Below are 20,672 nucleotides of genomic sequence, written 5' to 3'. Positions count from 1 at the left end.
GCAATAAACATATAAACGATCACCATGGTATTTAAAAAAAAAAATCACTATAATATTATTTTTTTTTACACTACAGCGTCTGTTTTTATCTATCAGTCAGTCAGCATTTACTTATTTAAAGATATTAAAACATATGCAGGCCCTTATCACTTCAGCTACAATGTCCCCAAAATCATATTGCAGGGATTTCTATTTTTCATTCCACCATTATTGACAAAATCTAATAACAATAACAATAAAACCATTCACAATATTCGTAATATTGCTTTAGAATAATTCTTTGTCTGTTATTTCATTTACAATCCCCCTAAACTCTAAGATTGGCCATAGTCGTTTTCCTTCAGTGTTGCGCCTCTCCACAGTCCTTTACGGCAGTGGTACTGATGCGGGATGAGTCAGGCTATATGATGCTGCTGCTACTGCTGCCATTTCATCAGCAGCGAAACACCACAAACACACAGCAAACACAAACGTGATACCGCGGGACCCCCCCCCCCTCCCTCCTGACAGCGAGCATCCTGCCCTCAGAAACAGCCACGCGTCTCGGCGTGGAAACACAGACGAGACGCTTGTTCCTGGTTTATTCGTGGCTCCGGTTGAAAGCGCAAGATCCGTGTTTTTTTTTCCATTGCACCTGCTCTGGATGCGTTTTTTTTCTTTGAGCTCGGGCCTGACATCAACAAGGAAATCAGCCCTGACTCCAGCAGGGCCTGCTATAGCCTACACCAGCGTCTGCGTCCAGGCTTTATAAGACAAACATCGAGGCTTTGGGAGAGTTTCGGTTGTTCTACTGCGTCCTGAGGATCGACCCAGACAGACTCCTCGGTGCCATGGAGCCCACATCAGCCTGGTCCTGAACGCCGCAAACAGCGTAAGAAGAGCAACCATTCTGGCCTAAACTCCACTCCAGCTCCAAGTAGGCTGTTTTTTTTTGTTTTTTTTTACCATTCACAGTCTGTATTTCTGTTATTTATCATGTCATTACGCCTGAAAGTGGTTTCCTTTAGAGAGCATAAGGCCTATTTTTCAGTCATGATGTGCACTGGTCTAATAATAGCCTGCAGTAAAAACAATCTGTGTTATAAGACGTTTTATAAGTATAATTATAGCGTCTGGAATCCATCTGGCTCTAGACTCTACATAATATATGCAAATAAGCATAGACTGTGAAATGTTCCGTTTTGGAAAACCTGTTGTGTTGTTGTTTACAGCACAATGGCATTAAAACTTGGCTACTACACGAGATAATAAAAGCCCCACACTGAGACATTTTTTATTTGAGATGTGACAGGTTTTTGAGACCTTTAAATGTTGGATATGTGATAGCGTCTCTGCCGTTGTGGACCTCCAAATTGCCCCCCATAACGCATCCGGTGCGAGAGCCCATAAAGCTGCTATTCACCGGGGATTCGGCCACTAATGTTTGCATACCGACCAAGCTACGCAACCCAACTCCCCAGAGACACGGAGGGGGTGATGATGGGAGGCTGCATGTGTCTGGCTCCCTGCCCGCCTGATGGCCTGGCCAGTGTGGTGTAGTGTGAAGATAAATAGTATAGAGTTTAAAATCACATGTCCCTCTTAACCCTTGTGTTAAGTTGAGATTGGCTTTACTTTCTTATTCCCACAGACCCCACTGCTATAGCCTATATGAAAATAATAATTGCCAACACATTTTTTATCCTACTTTTTACTCTGACCTTTTTTTCTGACCCTAATAGAAAATCAGTGGTGGAAGTACTCAGATCCTTTACTTAAGTAAAAGTAGAAATACTCCATTACAAGTAAAAATCCTGAATTCAAAATGTTGCTTAAGTAAAAGTACAGAATTGTGATCAACAATGTTTACTTAAAGTATCAAAAGAACTCTCTTTTCAGAATGTCTATTTTCAAAGATATTATAGAATATTATTCTGTTTTATCACTAAAAAATACACATAAGAGCTTAATAATGTTGTAGATCATCAATGTGGTGCCAATTTTATACTTTGTATACTTTTGGGTAGATTAGTAGTATATCAGATATTGTGTGTTATAATAGCCTAAATATACATTTTAATAAATGTGTACAATATTCCCCTCTGAGATGTAGTGGAGTAGAAGTATAAAGTAGCATAGAATGGAAATTCAAAACAAATAAAGTATGTCAAAAGTGTACTACAGATCTCAAGAGTAAATTCATGAACACATGTACAGTATGTTTGTCTTGTTTGGTAAGTGATTGACAGACAAAGATTAGACTAACCACCAATAACATAAACTCGAATAGACTTATTTTGGGATTAGTGCCGGGTCTCCTGGACCACCAACACATTAGAGTTAAATATGCCTTAAATACAGTCAAGGGTTCACGTTGTTAATCATTCATGTAAATGCAACATAAGGACAGATATTGGTTGACATTATTGTATTAAAGGTAAGTTTCAGTTTGACCCTTTGGAGTTACTAATTACGTGCAAATTTCACCAAAGTGTTCAAATTTAGTTTTAGGAATTAATTTACCCGATTTTAAAGATGGTACAAGGAGAGATTTATGGGGTAATGCTAGCTTGTTCTTTGCTACGAAGCAAATAAACTGATTTTCAAAAGGGTACAATATGAAAGATAAATGTATATTCAACAGAGTCTTAACTTAAAGCTTTAGTGTGTAACTTTTTGATATTAATAAACGTCCGTTACATTCAAGCCATTGCTAAATGAGTTGTTACATAGCTAATTAAGACTATCAGCTCCACAAAACTCTCTCTATATTTCTCAGTATGGCTATGTTCAGAAAATGGTGTCGTCCGGCGACTTTCCCGCGCAGAAACTCGAGTGAAGATAGTTACCTCTTCTGAAGAGTCCATCATGTTTTTTTAATCCTCCGCGTCCTCCTTGGCTATTAGCAACTGTGCGGAGGAGGGGTGGGGGTTGTTGGCGATCACAGAAGGCTTGTATCATGTGGACGCGCCGACAGTTTTGTTGTCATTACTTAGAATTCCTCATGGGGGAGACAGAAACTACGCACTATAGCTTTAAATAAAGGGACAAAAGTATTATGAGCAAAATAAATCAATACATTTCAAAGGTTGGTTTTGTAAATTAAGTGTTAAAGTGCTCATATTATGCTCATTTTCAGGTTCATAATTGTATTTAGAGGTTATATCAGAATAGGTTTACATGGTTTCATTTTCAAAAAATACCATATATTTGTTGTACTGCACATTACTGCAGCTCCTCTTTTCACCCTGTGTGTTGAGCTCTCTGTTTTAGCTACAGAGTGAGGCACCACACTTCTGTTCCATCTTTGTTGGGAGTCGCACATGCGCAGTAGCTAGGTAAGGACTACTAGCCATTAAGAAGCAGAGTATGAGGGCGTGCCATGCTAGCAGCTAGGCGAGCATTATAACGTGTGCTACAAAGTGACGCACGTTCATCCCGGAAGTAAAGGCTGGACTACAATAGAGCTGTTTGGAGCAGTTTGTGAACAGTGTTTTCTGTTGGAGATGGTAAGTCCCTTTGGGGTGGGCTTTGGGCTTTTTCACTTTGTAAACACAATAAAGGAAAGGGAAAAAGCCAAAAAGCATAATGTGAGCACTTTAAAGCAGCCATATTATGCTCATTTTCAGGTTCATAATTGTATTTTAAGGTTGTACCAGAATAGGTTTACATGGTTTAATTTTCAAAAAACACCATATTTGTGTTGTACTGCAGTGCTCTCTCTCACTGCTGCAGCTCCTCTTTTCAGCTGGTCTCTGTTTTAGCTACAGAGTGAGACCTCTTTTCTTCTTCTTCTTCTGTACCATCTTTGATTGCACTGCACATGCCCAGTAGCTCAGATGTAGATCATGTCAGCTAGCTAGCTCCATAGACAGTAAAAGAAAGGCTGTTTCTACAACTTTGGTCAGCTACAAGGCAGGATTAACTGGGAGACTTCTAAATGAGGGCGCACATGTAAGTAGTTCTTTTGTAGATTATGGTGAACTTGGTGTGTTGTAGCAGTGCTTTGCTATTGAGAACGAGGTAGCATGCTAGCGTTAGCATGCTAGCGTTAGCCATAGCGTTAGCATGCTAACACTACGAGCTAATGGTTGCGGTTAGCCTGCTCGTTTCGGCTTGTGACGTCACAAGCCGTGCCGATTTTGAACAGCTCACCCAGAGACTGAAGGCAGGACACATTCAGAAACCGTATCTCTCTCTAAACAGCATGGGTGAATTTTTTTCAAAGTTTGTATGTGTGTGGAAGCACCAGAGACACAACATAACACCCCAAATCACAGAAAAAGTGATTTTTTCATAATATGGGCACTTTAATGCAAATAAAGTAACTAGCTGAGAAAAAAGTACAATATTTCTTTATGAAATGTAGTGACACTGTAGAATGGAATGGAAATAATCAAGTAAAGCACAAGTACTTCAAAATTGTACGTAAATGGTACTTAAGTTTAAAAAAGAAATGTAATGTCAAAAATGCTACTATAGTCCCAATATGTAAACAAGCCATCAGAGTCTAATTATTTGGAAAGTCACACATTCAAATGCCAAAGCCTCATATGAAAACAGGGCATTAGGCTACGGCCAATAATCCTAAAAAGCATGCTTATTAAAACATCTATTGATGCCATCGAGTGACGAGGAAAGCTTAAGAGGATTTTCTCTCATTTCTCGTGGTTTTAATTGAATCACGCACTGAATACAATGAAGCACAGTTATGTGTGTGATGTCCTCAAATAGCAAATTAAAGGTTATATTTCTGTAACTGAATCAAGGGAGACTTAGTCCAGGAATATGCATTGTCTTAAAATGACTTTTCAGTGTTTGTATTCAATAGCAGCAGTATAATGTTATATTTATGGTGGATTTTTACAAAGATTACCACAAATTTAGGACTGAATGCACAGTAGAAGTCACAGTATGTTAGCATAGGGATGCCAGTGGAGATAAAAAAACAAAAGTATCATAAAATATAAGAAATATAAGAAATGATTTAGTACCTAAAGACTACCGGTCTCAATGGGTATACTGTAGAAATAGTATAGAAGTATAGGACATACTTAGTTGTATTATTACTATAGGCTACTACTCAAAACTGTACACTGCAAACTTTTGTTTAGCCTATTTTTTTAAAGATTAGAGGAACATTTTCATACGTTTATAAGACAATGTTTTCCCAAAGTTCCCAAGGAAAGGACCCCTCCAGACTTGTTTTTGCAACATGTAAAATACTCTGCCTGGAATGATTATCTGTGTCTGATGTGGTTTTCTTTCAAAAAAGTTTAAATACTTTCTTAAAGAATTCCTAATCCCTCATCAAAAGTGGGATTAACTCATTTGGAAACTTTGCTTGGACAAATAACCCAGCGTAGGTCTAGATCACTACTGACATTATATAGGCCTAATATAATACATAATATAGAGTCTCATTGCAGTGGCTCGCACTTAAAAGTGTACACAAGAAGATGTTTCTGTTTGTGAAAACATCCCTTTGACTACTTTTTAAAGATTAAATTGGGGAAATGTTCCCATATGTTTATATAATAATGTAGTCCCCTCCAAAAAAAGGTTATATACATTTTTGTTTTGTTTTTAATAAATCATATAATGACCATTCTTGTGTTTGAAAAAAAAAGGTTACAAGCTTAACTTTAAGACAATGATGTCACATTGGAGAGGTTACCACTTCAGATTGCACTCCATGGTAGTTTTGGTTGTGGAAACATTCAAGTAGACTGAATGAAAGTTCCTATATGGTTTTAAAGACATGATTTTGTAAAGCTTTAACGATGCAGTAGGTAAGACTTATAAAACTAACTTTCTGTCATATTTGCTGAAACTGACCCTATGTTCCAGTAAAACTACATGAAGCTGGTCATTTAAAAAAAAATCTGGCTCCTCTGGCACCACCTACAGCCTGTAGTGCAATTTGCAAAAATCCACCGCTCCCTGTTTAGACGCTCCAATCATGGCGCGCGCCAATGTGACGTCAAAATGACGTAGATCTCGCTGGTGCGTCCAGAGGGCGCGCACCACTCTATTTTTTTTCAGCGGTGCGCGACAAAGCGGAAACAGGAAGCCTGAACGAGCTCGAGGGTAACCGAATGCCAGGACTCTCAGAGTGACTGCAAGTCTCTCTTGTAAACTTACTAAGTTAAGATGAGTTCTTTTATGGTGAATGAAAGGCTTGATCCGACGAAGTAGGTCATCGAATCAAATCGAAGCATTGACGTCAATGCTGCTGCCAGTTCTGCCGTTGTTTACCTTTTTCTTCTTCTTCTAGTCCGTAGAAATAGCAAAGTCGGTAGCCTTTCCTCATTAGCGCCACCTCTGTTCAGGAGAAGACTGCAACTAGTGTTGCGACCACCACGCGGGAGTATAAACAGTTACGGCGCTCCCATGACATCACACTGGCGCGCTACAAGTCGGCTGCGGCGAGTATACCCCACGTTTAACTGCGTGTCAATCACTGCTCATGCACACACATTGATTCTCCCTTGTGGGGGGAGGGGCTTAGGAGACTGTTTTGGGCATTAGCAGAAAGGAGGGGAGGGACTGAGAAGTTGTCAATGTTCAAAGTCCTGGATCTTCACAATCCTACCTACAGCACCTTTAATTCATGTCCTGTCTTGCTTGATCCTGTGCCATTAGTAGGCTATATTATCAGAACTTTACACATAGTTCCTAACTTTTCATAGAACATTTCCACATATATATGAACTGCAAAAAGATTCCCCAAGACATTTTTGGAGGTTATAAGACATATTATCATTCAAAGACAGTATTTCAGGAATATTAGGCCACAAAGCAGCTTAGAATGAAAGTTCCTGTATGGTTTTAAAGTTGTGTTTATGTACAGCTTCAATGTATGTCCTGCCTTAATTGATCCTCTCATGTGTCATTAGTAGGACATTAGTAGTAGCTTAGCATCTGTCTAAATCTTAAGTTATGGAATAAATGTACTGGAGTTACATGTACAATGTTTGCATCTGAACTGTAGTAAAGTAGCATGAAATGCAAATACTATAATATATATTAATATACTATTATATATAATAATATAATATACTATTATATATAATAAATAATAACAAAGTAGGCATACAAGTAGCCTACCTCAAAACTTGCCTTCCTTGAGTAAACTGTAGTGGCCAACATTAGGCCACTACAGTCGTCAAATATTATGAATATTAGGCTATAAAAATGTAGAGGGATAAAGATTATCTTTCTTTCTTTCTCTCTCTCTCTCTCTCTCTCTCTCTCTCTCTCTCTCTCTCTCGCGCCTATCCAACTCACACGCCTCAACCGACAGACAGGCCGACCGACAGACAGACAGACCGACAGACAGACAAACCGACCGGTGGGAGCGACAGACAGGCCCAGCCAAGTCATGGAGGCGATATGGCTCTATCAGTTCCGGCTGATCGTCATCGGGGACTCCACGGTGGGCAAGTCGTGTCTGATCCGGCGGTTCACGGAGGGACGCTTCGCCCAGGTCTCGGACCCCACGGTCGGCGTGGACTTCTTCTCCCGGCTGGTGGAGATCGAGCCGGGCAAGCGGATCAAGCTGCAGATCTGGGACACCGCGGGCCAGGAGCGTTTCAGGTGAGAACAGCTGGGTGTGTGTGTGTGGGAGAAAGTTATACATGTCTATTCTGAGTTTTATATAGGCTACAGTAGGCTAATATCCGATATGATATTCCTATAATATGCCAGTAGTGACCAAAGGGTGCCCTTAATGCTGAATTGTGAGATAAATAATAGTAATTTATGGCAGGCTATTTGTTTGCCATGAGAAGAGGTGAAAAACATATTCAATACACTGTTAAAAACACACACACACACACACACACACACACACACACACACACACACACACACACACACACACACACACACACACATACAAAACTTCACAAAGTAGAAAAACGGAATTATATAGAAGTAGGCTATTATTGTAAAATGCACTCAAAGTGTTAAAAATAAAAGTTCAAATTATGAAGAATACGCTCAGTGTTGTTATCATATATCTAATCATACTGGATAATTAGCTGGTTGAGTTTAAATCAACCAATCAATCAATCAATCAATAAAGTTTAAGTTAATGTAAACTATTTTTGCCTCATTGTTGGGTTTAATTTACAAAATGTATCAAAACATAAATCTAGTGAAGTAAAAACTATAGTATTTTCCTCTGAATTGTAGTGGAGTAGGTGTAAAGTAGCCTAGCATAAGCAAGCACCTAAAATTTGTACTTGAGTGGAAGTACTTAGTTACATTCCACCACAGGCCATGGCCTCGTTATTGTGTGATATTTTGTAATATTTCAGTATAAACATATAGTGACAACGTGAGGAAGATGAAGACTAGTTATTATTTTGCATTATGCACGGGAGTTTGCAGATATACTAATTATCGATACTATAATTGCTACTTTGCAACACTTGAAAATCCCAGACTGATGTTCAGAGCTTCACCATCTGCTGTCTTCATGGCTTAAAGGTCAGTGGCGCACACTAGGAGGTAATGCACTTCATGTTTCTGCAACATCAGTTTATTTGGAGTAAATACACAAAGGGGAACTGTCAGCACGAGCAGCTGACTGACAATTACAAACTCAAACTAATTCAGCAGAAAACACGTCAGATCATTCACACTATACATGTGATCTCTGAGAAATGCAGTGCAGAATCACAGCCACTTCGCAGCACAGATGTCCCCAACACGGAACTTGTGGTTCCCCTCTTTTAATTCTGATTTATTTGGAAACTGAAAGAGTCATCCGGGGTGAAATGTAGCTGTGTAGCTGACCTCTGACCTCCTTGTTGAAGAAAAGTGAGTTTTTTTCTCTCATAGATCAATAAACAATTATCAAAATATCACATTAGAAATATTAGATGTCTGATTAACAGCACCAGACCAAAATAGTATCAAAAGATTGTGAATTGTATTAAATTTCCAGGAAAGATTAATAAAAAATAAATATTAGTACTTAATGTTTGGCAATATTTACAGCTTTATGACGTAGGCTGGAGACTCAAAACTCAAATTTCTCTCTGTGACTAATGTGTTTGCCGGCACAAAGAGAAAGAGCAGTTATTTAAATGAGATTTCAAGTGATAGGAGTAGAGAAAACAACTAGAGGGGTTGTTTCTAATACGTACTGTAAACACATGAAAGTGTTCTTAAAAGCGGAAAATCACAAGGGTACATTTGAATGGTACAGATGATTCTGCCTTTAAAATAAACCTGCTTTATAATATAATAAGGTAAAAAGGTGATGTCATGGTAATAGCAGATTAGCCTATTGTTAGATTATTACCACGTTATTACGAGTGATGAGCTGCCAAATAATTAGCTTGAAATGTTAAATATCTACGTTTACCCCCATTCTTCCTCTAATATAAAAAAACACCTATATTACCTCTAGTCTCAAAATATTATATCTCTGTAACTGCAATGGTATTACCATGGTGTTCCCAAGATATCACCCCTTTATTACCTAGTTTTTTACTGAGCGTTCATGTAAAATGCTGCCCTTGAGCAAGACACTGAACCCAACAATCTCATCACTTATGCATTTGAACGTCAAAAATGCATATATCCTCCATCGGTATATATGAGGTATAATATAATACAGCCAGAATGATGTGTCTCATAGCATGAAATGCAGCTTCACACATGCATGCACACCCACACACATACTCATCATCCTGACAGAAGGGGACTGGTCTCACCTGTCAGCATGATAAGCGTCTCCATGGCAACCGTTACATGTCCCCTCCTTCGAGACCGAAGGACAAGTCAGAAATAAATGTCATCCAGAATGTTTGAAACATCAAATAAATCTATGATCTCTCAAAAAAGTAAGGACATAAATGTAAGACTACTTGCACTGTTTATTGAACATTGCCATTTTGGGAAAATAGCCTACTTAAGATCCACTAGTACTTACATTTCTACGTATTTTGGGATTTATGTCTTTTTCCTGATCCTACGGATGAGTTGACAGCTTCTGATCTGAATCCACCTCACCTGACGACGTGATGTGTGTGTGTGTGTTTGTGTTAACTCAAATGAATAATTTGCTGGTTCTGAATTTTTGCCGCCTACTCCTTCCCTCTTACTGTATCTTCTCCGCTCGCTAATCCTCCCCTCTTTCATGACACGTCTCTCTTTCCATCTCAAGTCTGTAATTTTCCTCATCGTTATATTTATGTTGACGTTCTCTCTGCGAGCACACTGTGGGAAGATAGATGCATCATAAAGGGGTTGGTACGCTGTATGTTTGCATGCAGGGTGTCACATCTTATGAAAATCGAGCAGCAATTCTCCTCCCAGTCGAGGCTGCAATGTTCCTTTTGTAAAATCAAACACCACAATTCTATTTAGTTCACTCGGGCTGAATTTATATTAACTTTCAGAGGATGATATTGATATTGTTGCAAGTTAACAGTTTGTACGGACAGAAACATGGCGTGTTGGCAGTGCTGATACAGTATATTGCATTTCATATTTAGTTTAAATTAGTTAAGATGCTAATAAAAGGCACCAAAAATGAATTCATATCCAAACCTGTCCACTGAAAAGGAAAATGAGTACATTTCTTTTTTTAAGATTATTTTTTTTGGGGCTTTTTCCCTTTATTAGACAGTGACAGTGGATAGACAGGAAAGGGGGAGAGAGATGGGGGATGACACGCAGCAAAGGGCAGCAGGTCAGATTCGAACCCGCACCGCTGCAAAGGACTCAGTCTGCATGGGGCGCATGCTCTTAACTGGGTGAGCTAGAGGCCGCCCCCAGTACATTTAACAAACTGTAAAATGGGCAGAAATCAGAAAATGTGTTATTATCATACTGATATGATAATACATATCATACATGTTGACTGTGTTATTTCAAGTTATTTTGCTCTCCAAGGAACATTTTTCTAAAATAACTAAATTTACAATGAATGGATCATTTGTCGATCATCAAAACTGGTCACAAAAACTAGCAAAATTATCCAGATCATATCATGTAAGGCATACAGTAACACTTCACACTCGGCTGTTTACAACATCTTTTCAATTCTGTTCCCAACTTCTCAGCTCTGACACCCTACATCTCCATCACTTCTGCTTCTTTTCTATCTTTCACACCTCCTGCCATCAGCTTTTCCCCTCTGAATATCTTCCCCCCTGGATTAATCATGTCTTATTATCTCTTTCATTGCATGTGTCTTATCTCTCATTCTCTTCATCCTGAACAGATATAATAGTCTTACAAACTAAAAATAAAAGTGTAAGGAACTTAATAATATGTGTGTCTGCTGTAAACTGCAAATGTTAGCATGCTAACTAGTTTACTGCTGCACACAGTGTAACCCCAAGGTTAAGAAACATTCTGTTAGCTAACGAAACATTAAGCTAAGACAATTCAATGAGTAGTACTTCCCCACTGTGTGGAAGCTGGTCCTTGATATTACTATATCAGAGTGCAGAATAAATGTTAGCCGTCTGTCCAGCTCTTTACTGGATTCGGGGAAGTTTACACTCCAGCAACCACAGCCAAATGTTTTAACCGAGATAGCATCAGGTTTGTCAAACACAGTGGTTATTTCTCATCCTATATGATATCATTATATACTATAAAGCATAAATATCAAATGTCTTGTGTGTCCATTGCTCTGTCCAGTGCTTAGCGCCGCCCAAGACGATTGTGATTAGTATAAAAAAATGCCAATAAACCAGAGCACGTCTTTCTCCCATCCCAGAATGCTGTGTGGACTAGCCAGACCCTCCTCCGCAGTTGTGAGGTTCTGGCAATGCGAGACTAGGTTTCAACTAACACATGGAGTTAACTTTAGCTTGATTAGCTAGCTAGCTAAAGCTGATAAAATCTGCCAGTGACAGTTGTCATGTCAGTCAGAAAAACTGACTGTCGTGAGTTAGAAACGAGAAAGCCTGCTTTTATCTACCTGTCTGAGATCAAGGACTCACTGTTTGAATTACTAAGAATTGTGCATGTTGAATCTGCCACCATTATCATTGTACACTGCATATGTGCCATGTGAGAATGGAAAGCTCAACAGGGGTAGCAGTAGTACTAAGGGATCTGTTTATTGTACTTGACAAATTAATTGCATGATCTAGCTCTGATCTTTACTCTCCATTTTGCAACCTCTGCAGGTCCATCACTAGGGCTTACTACCGTAACTCTGTGGGAGGGCTCCTCCTGTTCGACATCACCAACCGCCGCTCCTTTCAGAATGTTCATGATTGGCTGGAAGAGGCACGTAGCCACGTCCAGCCCCACAGCATCGTCTTCCTATTGGTGGGTCACAAATGTGACCTGGAGGCACAGCGCCAGGTGTGTAAAGTACAAAAGTGAATACAACAATATTAATAAAGCTTTGTTGAAATAGTGGCTGGGATAGTGGGATAGTAGGATAGTGGCTGTTTTGAATGTTGTGTAATATGCAATTTAACAAAGTCTGCAGCATTAAAAATAACCTCGTGTTCACATTTAGGTCAGCACACATTTGGATCAGAGGCAAGTCGTCATTATTTGTTCAATTCTCTTGGGGAAGCTGACAGACAGGAAGCAAAAATATCACCATTGGAATTTAGACAGGATGGCACTGCAAAACACTGCACAACATTGTGTCTTCACTGATATAATACAATGTTTAAGAGCAGGATTCAGTTAAAATAAACCAGGAAATTATGAAAGGTTTCCCGTCTTAGCCTCTTTAGTCGGATCCTGAAAGGTCTTGGTCATTCACAAAAGAAATTATGGAGCGATTCATTCCTGGTGGGAACGTGATCTGACCTCCATCTGACTAAACTACGAGGCGTAGCTACTCTGCAAGTTCGTTGCATACTAAAATGGCAGCGAGGCGGAGAATTAATCAGGCCTGACGTAGACTAGCAACAAAGTCTGTTGCCTTCTTGATATTTGGGTAGATAGGACCATCTTCAAAACCTCCTTCCTGTGTTTTCTTTCTAACTCCTGCCCCAGACACATCCAGTGAGGAAGGTGAGCAATCTCATGTGGCTTTTAGTGATGCATTTCTGGGTCCCTTGTATTTTTGTGCGAAATGAAACCAAACCAAGGGGGAAGTGTAAAAAGTCTACCTTAAAACTCATCCGCTGATTCGGACCAGAGTAAACAAACTGGTTGAAAAAAGGCAGTTGGCAGGCATTTCCAGATCTGGACATAAGACCTCAGAAGTTCTACTGTGGTTCTCAGAGTGTGTTACATCTACTAGCTCTTGACTGCCAAGTTCCCACATGGGGAAGTTTCATCTCATCTCATTTTATCTTCTAGGTGACCCGCCAGGAAGCAGAGAAGCTGGCAGGGGCGTACGGGATGCGCTACGTCGAGACATCGGCACGTGACGCCATCAATGTGGAGCACGCCTTCACCGAGCTGACTAGAGACATCTTCGCCCTGGTGCGGTCTGGCGATATCACAATCCAGGAGGGCTGGGAGGGCGTGAAGAGCGGGTTTGTCCCCAATGTGGTTCACTCCTCGGAGGAAGTGACCAAGAGTGACCGCCGCTGTCTGTGTTGATGTGGGAATGAGCTTTGGGACTGAAGGTGAAAAAGGGGAGGGATTCAGAAAGGATTCAGAGGAGAGTGGCTGACGGACTGAGGTGTCAGCCCTCTGAATGAAACTGTTGATAACCCTCTGTTGTTCTTTGTTCAGACTGGATACAGAAGGGGACATTTAATGCCTTTCAATGAAGGTAGAAGGCAGAGAAGAACACCTTGAACATGGGTGGATAGCTGAAGGGTTGTGCCCATTTCTGTATACGTTTTATTTCCTTGGAGAGGAAGGATCACAGATGCTCATTTACTTGCGAGGGCTTCCATGATTCCATTCCTTTAGTTTTGGTTTGGGTTTCTTGCTTGAAAATCCCTCCCTGAATGTCTTAGAAAGGCCTTAGAAAGAGGATCCATTTTTGTTCTTCATCAAAATATGATAAAACTCTAGACTAATCTTTCTTTCTCTTATCTCTTCCTTCACCTCGCCTCCCACTACTTCTTAATCTTTTCCTCTCTTCCAATATGCAGTTACATGATCACATACCAAACGATCACTTTTACGTTGGTGTCCAACATTTTCCTAGCACATATCATTCAAAGTTAAGTAGGCACCTTTAGATTCAACATCCCTCGTTAACAAGAGTCGTGTTTCTCTTGTGCTGACATTTTGCTCCACATTCCACTATCAGAGGTCAACGGAGGAGTCCTGGAGGTCCTACATTTAATGAGGGAAGACTGATTTCCCTCCCGGAGCTGTGGTTTTGTTGCCAGGGACCACATTGTTTCTCTTTGAAGCAATTTAGGTCTCCAGTGAGCTCAATGACATTGACTAAATGGTTATATCCAGTATCATTCTGCTAAATACCGCACTATAACAAAACATCATCACCCATCCAGTTCCTTATGGACTCCTTAAGCAGGAAAAGACAACGTGTACAGCTTGACCGAGGTGGACTTGTTGGACTAGCTTAACAACACCTTAATGTTTGCCTTTAACTGGGGACTTGTTAAGGTGGACTAATACGAGTTTGAAGCCAGAAAGCACCTTCACAGCCAAGTCCATCTTAACTGTGGAGCCTGATTTGTGACTTTTGAAGGCTGCAGATAAACACAGTGGAGTTTGATTTATTGAAAGCAGACATAAAGGGACCAGACCACGGATTCCACAAAAGAACCACATTATCCACAATGCACGCATACGGACAGTATAATCATGCAAAAAAAGTCCAATTGGCAGGTGTTAAATCAACCCAGCACAGATACAGGCACGAGGAAACCACAAGGGTCAATTTTGTCCTGAGCAAGTGGTTTATATGCCATTTGTATGTGTGTGCGCAAGTGTAATATCTCATCAAACATTTATTTTCATTTTAATACACTCCAATGCTGCAGGTTGATGTACCTGGCATAGTTACTTGGGATTTTTCTGCAATTCAAAGATCCCACTTATACCTAGAAACTACATGGGTTTTGTATGGGTCAGGTAGCTTTCTGATACCAAAAAAAGCCCTACTTTCATGAAAGTTCAATGAATGATCATTTTTTTGTTGAAACGGTTTGAAAGAGGTATTAATTCAACTGTATGATCATTTTGAAGCATGTAGTTTGTGGTGCTGTTAAATTGTATTGCATTTTAAAGAGAGTTGTTTTGTTTTGTTACTCTACCCTTGATACCCTCTACAATTGATATAAATGGGTTTGACAGATTAGAAAAACATCTCAGTATGATGCAAGATAATGCAGCAGATGATGCAGCCTCCAAAATAACCACGAAGTTGAATTAACACCTCTCTAAATCGGCTCCAAAACTAAATCTGAATATTATAACTTTCAGGAAGGTCAAATTGTATGTGCCCGTGAAGAAAAGCAACAATTTTGTCTTGCCAATTGAGATGCACATATGTGACTAAGTACAAACACAATTGTTTCAAATCTCATCTGGATTTTACCTTGATACAAGACACATGAAATGACTCGTGTAAATGGGGTCAAACTGTATCACATTGGACACAAAACTACTGCTACGGTAATATGACAAGCTGGGATGTCAAGCAGGTGTTATGCCATCACCAATTAAAGACACAACACCTATTGTGACATCACTGTTTGGAGTAAGGCCAACATGCTTTTTAAGGTTTAAAATCATCATTTGTTTTGTGTGGTTCTGTGTTAATTTACCTTTTTTTTTAAGATTATTTTTTGGGCATTTTAGGCCTTTATATAGGACAGCTGAAGACATGAAAGGGGCCCCTTAACTCAAAATCTGTGGCAGTTTCACGGAATCGCAAAAAATTCCGTGATGGGCCCACGGAAGAATTCCGTGAAATGAACATGGCCCCTTAAGTTAAGGAAAAGGTCGTGGGTGGGCTTAGGTTTCCACGCGGGACAACAACGGGATACACGGAATTTTCGCACATTCCGTGCCACCACCACGTAATGCGGTGTTGACAGTTTGTGATCATTTCACGGAATGCTGTGAGACCAGGCTGGAAAGGGGAGAGAGAGGAGGAATGAGATGCAGCAAAGGGGCGTGGGGCGGAGTCGAACCTGCGGCCGCTGCGTTGAGGAGTCGACCTCTATACATGGGTGCCTGCTCTACCAGGTGAGCTACCCAGGCACCCGTTATTTTACCTTTTAAGTAAGCAATTATTTTACTGTTACATTAGTATTTTCACTCAAGATGTCAGGCCAGTTGCTGACATTTATTTTTAAAGCCAAGGAAAATCAGAGACAATGAATCATCCTGTTACATAAAAAATGGTATTTAAAGGCGTTTTCAAGGAACATCAAAAATCGTGTGTTGGCAGGCAATTTGTCTGGTTGATTGATTATACCAGCAGTCTACCAGTAGATTCCAATAAAAACTACATATTCTTATGAGATTAGTGCAGGACCAAATATATTCATCTGTTTAAGGTTTTGTGAGCCACATCAACCTACATATTTGGCTATATTTGCTACAGTAAATTATTGTCATTTAGGCACTCACATGGAACATAGAATTTTAGCATTGTTAGCAATTAAATATACCTTACCTACCTTAAGCACCTGGATGGCTTGGTGTAGATCTGTATTTTTATACACCTTTTTTTTTTTTTTTTTTTTTTTTTTAATCTTTATTTAAAAAATGTTTTTTCTTTTCATATGATTTGATTAGCATTTTATTTTTTTAACTCTTTTTGGCCCCTAAACTGATACACAATCCTAAATTAATACCCTTGTCGATCCTTGCTGTGATCTCTGTTATATTTCTTTTTTTAAATGTGTAAATGTATCCAATGCCTTTCCCCCTACAGTTCATAATTACAGTGAAGAAACTGTGAGTGCTTCATTTTTTCACACTGTATGCCTTCAGTTCACGCCTCCAAAGAGTTCAGCTTGTGTCATCTTATTTTCAAATGAATGTATCAGCAGGGGGAAAGGTGAGATCTTTACACCGAGTTGTCACATAAGAAATGTGCAAATGAGTTAAAGCAACACATCCCGCTTCATACAAATGCTTTGTCAAATGGGATGCAAATATTTTGAGACTTCATTGGAAATTATTCAAATTATAGCCCACTCCCTCAGCTTTACACAGTGCATTATTCCTTACTGAAATGAGTGAAATGCTTCCAGGCAGGAAAAAAAAAATCTATCTTAAATAAATCCTTCCAGGAATAATAATAAAAAAACATTCTCCCTAATGCCCTTGTGTTTTTTAAATTGGACATTGACGGTTATGTTTTATCCCACAGCCACTTTAAAAATTGTTTTTTTTTTTCCCTTTCTCTGCTTGCTGTATCATGACCAGTGCTTTCTACCGAAACGTCAGCGTCATGGAGTAGGCAGATCTGAAGTGCCCAAAAATATGCTTATGCTTATGAGAAGATTAACACCCTGATGTGTGTTTGTTAAAGGAGACCTATTATGCTTTTCCTTATTTTCTGTAATATCTGCACTGTTACAAAGTCAGATGTTCATATTGAACGTGGCCAAAGCTTCAAATAATGCGGTAAACGTATGTAAAAGTAATCCCTATGAGCAAAAACCTCAGATTTCAGACCGCTCCGAACGCTTCGCTTCCAACTGTTTTTTGTACTCTCAGCTCAAGCTAACATCAACTCGTGCCGGATTTTTTTATGTCATCTGCTCGAGGCAGGCATGCTAAATGTTGACAGTTTATTCTTGGTTTACTGTTAAAAAAAGGATGTTACCAGATCTTATTTATATTGCTTTCTGGCAAGAAGAAGCAACATATATTTGGTGTTGAAAACTGTCAGAAATGTGTCATATTGACTGAATACAGCAAAACCAAAAAACTGTCACTGACATCCTTTTTTAAGAGTAAAATAGCCACGTAAGGTCTAATCCTGAAGCTACCATCAAGGGATTCCAGTAAAACACAATTCAATCAGTGCGAGAAATAAGCAGCCAGCAATGAAACCCTAAAAACGTCTTTCATTTGAGAGGCCTCTTCTTTCCCAGAAGCCCAATCAGCTGCCAACGGTCTGCACGTGGCTGTTAATTATTTTCACCTCAACTGACACTGCAGTCTGTGAGTAAAGCAAGTTAGTGTCCTTTCAGTAAGTCACATAACAATACTGAACTTAAAGGTAGCATTTTTTGGGCCAACGTGGCAGTCAACTCCGTCAAGTTTGTCTCGAACCGCTTCAGTCTTTTATTGATCTGAGGCTGCAATCAAAAGATGTGAAAATTCAGAGTTCCTGACAAAAGCCACCTCAGGACTCATGAAGGGATCAAGCAAGGGTACGTTCAAGGGAGGCACTCATATGATGGAAAGCAGTTTCATGTTTGACAGCGAAGCAATCTATTTTTTGGATGGTTTCCAGAGAAAGGTGCAAGGCGATTTACTGGCACTGTGCACCGATCTCTGCCAGGATCCTTGGCAGCATTCATGATTGCTTTCAAACACAGAATACATAGGACTGCTGAACTCACTTCAACTGTCAGTGAAGACGTCACTATCAACAAAACTGCACCCTCGCACAAGCTGAAAATAGGGTTCTGTTGTAATTGTGTTACAAATGTACGTTTGAAGTATTAAAACACACTTATTTGCTTTTCTGCAGAGAGTCAGATCAAAAGATCCATACAACCCTTATATCTGTACTCGCATGTCGTTTGTTAAATCCGTACAAAAAACAGAATGTTAAAATGAGACATTTTGGTTTAACCAGGTGCGAGCTGTAGCTTCATATTATATATTAGCGCCAGTTTGTGCCTCTCATGTATTATCATTACATTTCAGTCACAAGGCTAAGCATAATTTCTGTTAAAGATAATTACCCGGCCATGTTTGAAAAACACATTGTATAGGTTGTTTAGGTAATTATCTTTCAGAGAAAGACATGCGTAGCTCTGTGACTCGAATATATTGCTAATATGTATACATAACAGGCATAAACTAGGGCTAATGTTTACGATAAATATGAAGAAAGCTAGCAGCCAGTTCGCTTAGCTTAGCATAAAGAATGAAAACAGTTAGCCTGGCGTCTAACGATCTAAAGCTCACTATTTAAGACTCCAGGAAGTAACTGCTCATGACTTTAAAAAAAATAAGTTTTTATGCTAAGATAATCTAACAGACTGCTGGTTGTAGCTTCATATTTACCATACAGATATGAGAGTGGTGTCAATTTATTCATCCAACTTGCCAAGAAGGCAAATAAGCATATTTCTCCAGATGTTTATCTGTCAAATTCCTTTAAGCCTCATCATTCTTTTGCAACTTTTTTCCACAAATAATGTCCCCGTTGTTAAAGGAAATGCATTTCCAGTGGATGGCGGATGTGAAATGAATCTCCATATTTTGGTGAAATTTCTGGCTGTGGCTAATGAGCTTGTCTACCTGCCAAAATAAATTTCATTCTAATAAGCTGATAATGGAACGGGTAAAGCGGATTAATTTTGTGGCAACACAATAAATTATGTTTGAATTTTTCAAACAAATTGCACATGCTACACCTCACTTTCTAAATTATCCTTTTCTTTGACTTAGCACACAGACACATTGTTTATAGGGGACGGAGGGAAAACCAGCTGACCGAAGTTTGGCGATATGTTAATGTGTCAGCCCTGCCATCGAAAGCATGCATCTGTTGGGTGACAACAGGGTAACCCTTCTCACAGGAGCTGCTGTGGTGCAACAAAAATAAGGTTTCACTTCTTAATAACCCTCTGAGCTGTACAGACAATACTGTATATCACTGTCCTTAATCCTGCTGGGTTAAATCGGACAGCCTCTCTTCCTTTGCTCTAGTTATCTCTCAGCAAATTGAAATGTACAAAAAAATAAATAAAATGTGCTGGAAAAATAATCATATCGTCAATGCTATTTTATGCACAAGTTGGTTGCTTTTTTTCGCCTTAGCCTGGTATCTGTGAAGTATTTGAGAGGAGGGGCGGTGGGGGAAAAACTCAGAATAGTATAACTAAATGTTTGCGGATGATCTGCAGATGTTTGTCACCCTGCTATCGGTGAGCGTGATTGACCAAGTGTCACGCTTAACCAGAAGCACAGCCAGGAGGAGTGGGTCTCCCACACAAAGAGACTGGTTTACCAGACGATGGAGGAACTGGCTGTCACTGAAGGCTTCTGCCTGGATTTAAAGATCACCGAGAAAGGGTGCAAAGAAATTCTGTGGTAAGAGGCTCCTGGAGTCTGCAATAATATTACAGGATCTAGTTGTGGATGCAGCCATCGTCCAGTCTTTGCAGGCCCACATTAAGCTGTTGTTGCTCGGCTTGCAATGAAGGCTTCCTCCCGCAGTTTGTGGAAAGATCTGCTTCAGGTCCTGGCTATTTATATCTGCAGGTTTCCTTGCTGCCATCTTTTTAATCACACTCATCGCATAAAGCAGCACACCAGCAGCTCCAGGTGGTCTTTCTCTCTCACCCCGACCGGTCAAGGCAGATGGCCGGTCGCCTAGAGCCAGGCTCTGTTGGAGGTTTCTATCAGTTGAAAGGAAATTGTTCCTCGCCGTCGTCGCACCAAGTGCTTGCCCATGGGGCAAGTGCTTGCCTTGTCTTTTAAATTAGAGTTATACAGCAGATATTGAGCTGACCTAGACACACACTTGTAAATGTTTATAGGGGTTATATACATCTTACCAGGGCCCAAAAGTAAAACGAAATAGATATAATTCAAAAGGGAAGGTGGAAATA

General features: G+C 39.7%; 1 protein-coding gene across 4 annotated transcripts; it reads left to right on the top strand.

Annotated features, from left to right (window-relative positions):
* Positions 1 to 239: 239 nt before the first annotated feature.
* rab39bb (RAB39B, member RAS oncogene family b) lies at positions 240 to 14,713 on the top strand. 4 transcript variants are annotated; one of them, XM_031304330.2, is made up of 4 exons: positions 240 to 916; positions 7,318 to 7,578; positions 12,144 to 12,324; positions 13,285 to 14,713. In XM_031304330.2, exons 2-4 carry the CDS (start codon positions 7,364 to 7,366, stop codon positions 13,528 to 13,530), a joined length of 642 nt encoding a protein of 213 aa, XP_031160190.1. In that variant the 5' UTR covers positions 240 to 916; positions 7,318 to 7,363; the 3' UTR covers positions 13,531 to 14,713. The 4 variants fall into 4 exon arrangements, with proteins under 4 accessions (XP_031160190.1, XP_031160189.1, XP_031160188.1 ...); XM_031304329.2 differs by having other exon boundaries at positions 241 to 916; positions 7,302 to 7,578; XM_031304328.2 differs by having other exon boundaries at positions 241 to 916; positions 7,290 to 7,578.
* The last annotated feature ends 5,959 nt before the right edge of the window (positions 14,714 to 20,672 follow it).

This window comes from Sander lucioperca, chromosome 17 (assembly GCF_008315115.2).
Source record: "Sander lucioperca isolate FBNREF2018 chromosome 17, SLUC_FBN_1.2, whole genome shotgun sequence".
NCBI classification, from domain to species: Eukaryota; Metazoa; Chordata; class Actinopteri; order Perciformes; family Percidae; genus Sander; species Sander lucioperca.
This window is presented reverse-complemented; position numbering and strand designations above follow the sequence as displayed.

Bases quoted from the DNA above. Each gene is read 5' to 3' on its own strand.
- rab39bb (XM_031304330.2), top strand. From the start codon at position 7,364: ATGGAGGCGATATGGCTCTATCAGTTCCGGCTGATCGTCATCGGGGAC. The intron at 7,579-12,143 runs GTGAGAACAGCT...CAACCTCTGCAG, and splicing joins GCGGGCCAGGAGCGTTTCAG to GTCCATCACTAGGGCTTACT. The intron at 12,325-13,284 runs GTGTGTAAAGTA...TTTATCTTCTAG, and splicing joins ACCTGGAGGCACAGCGCCAG to GTGACCCGCCAGGAAGCAGA.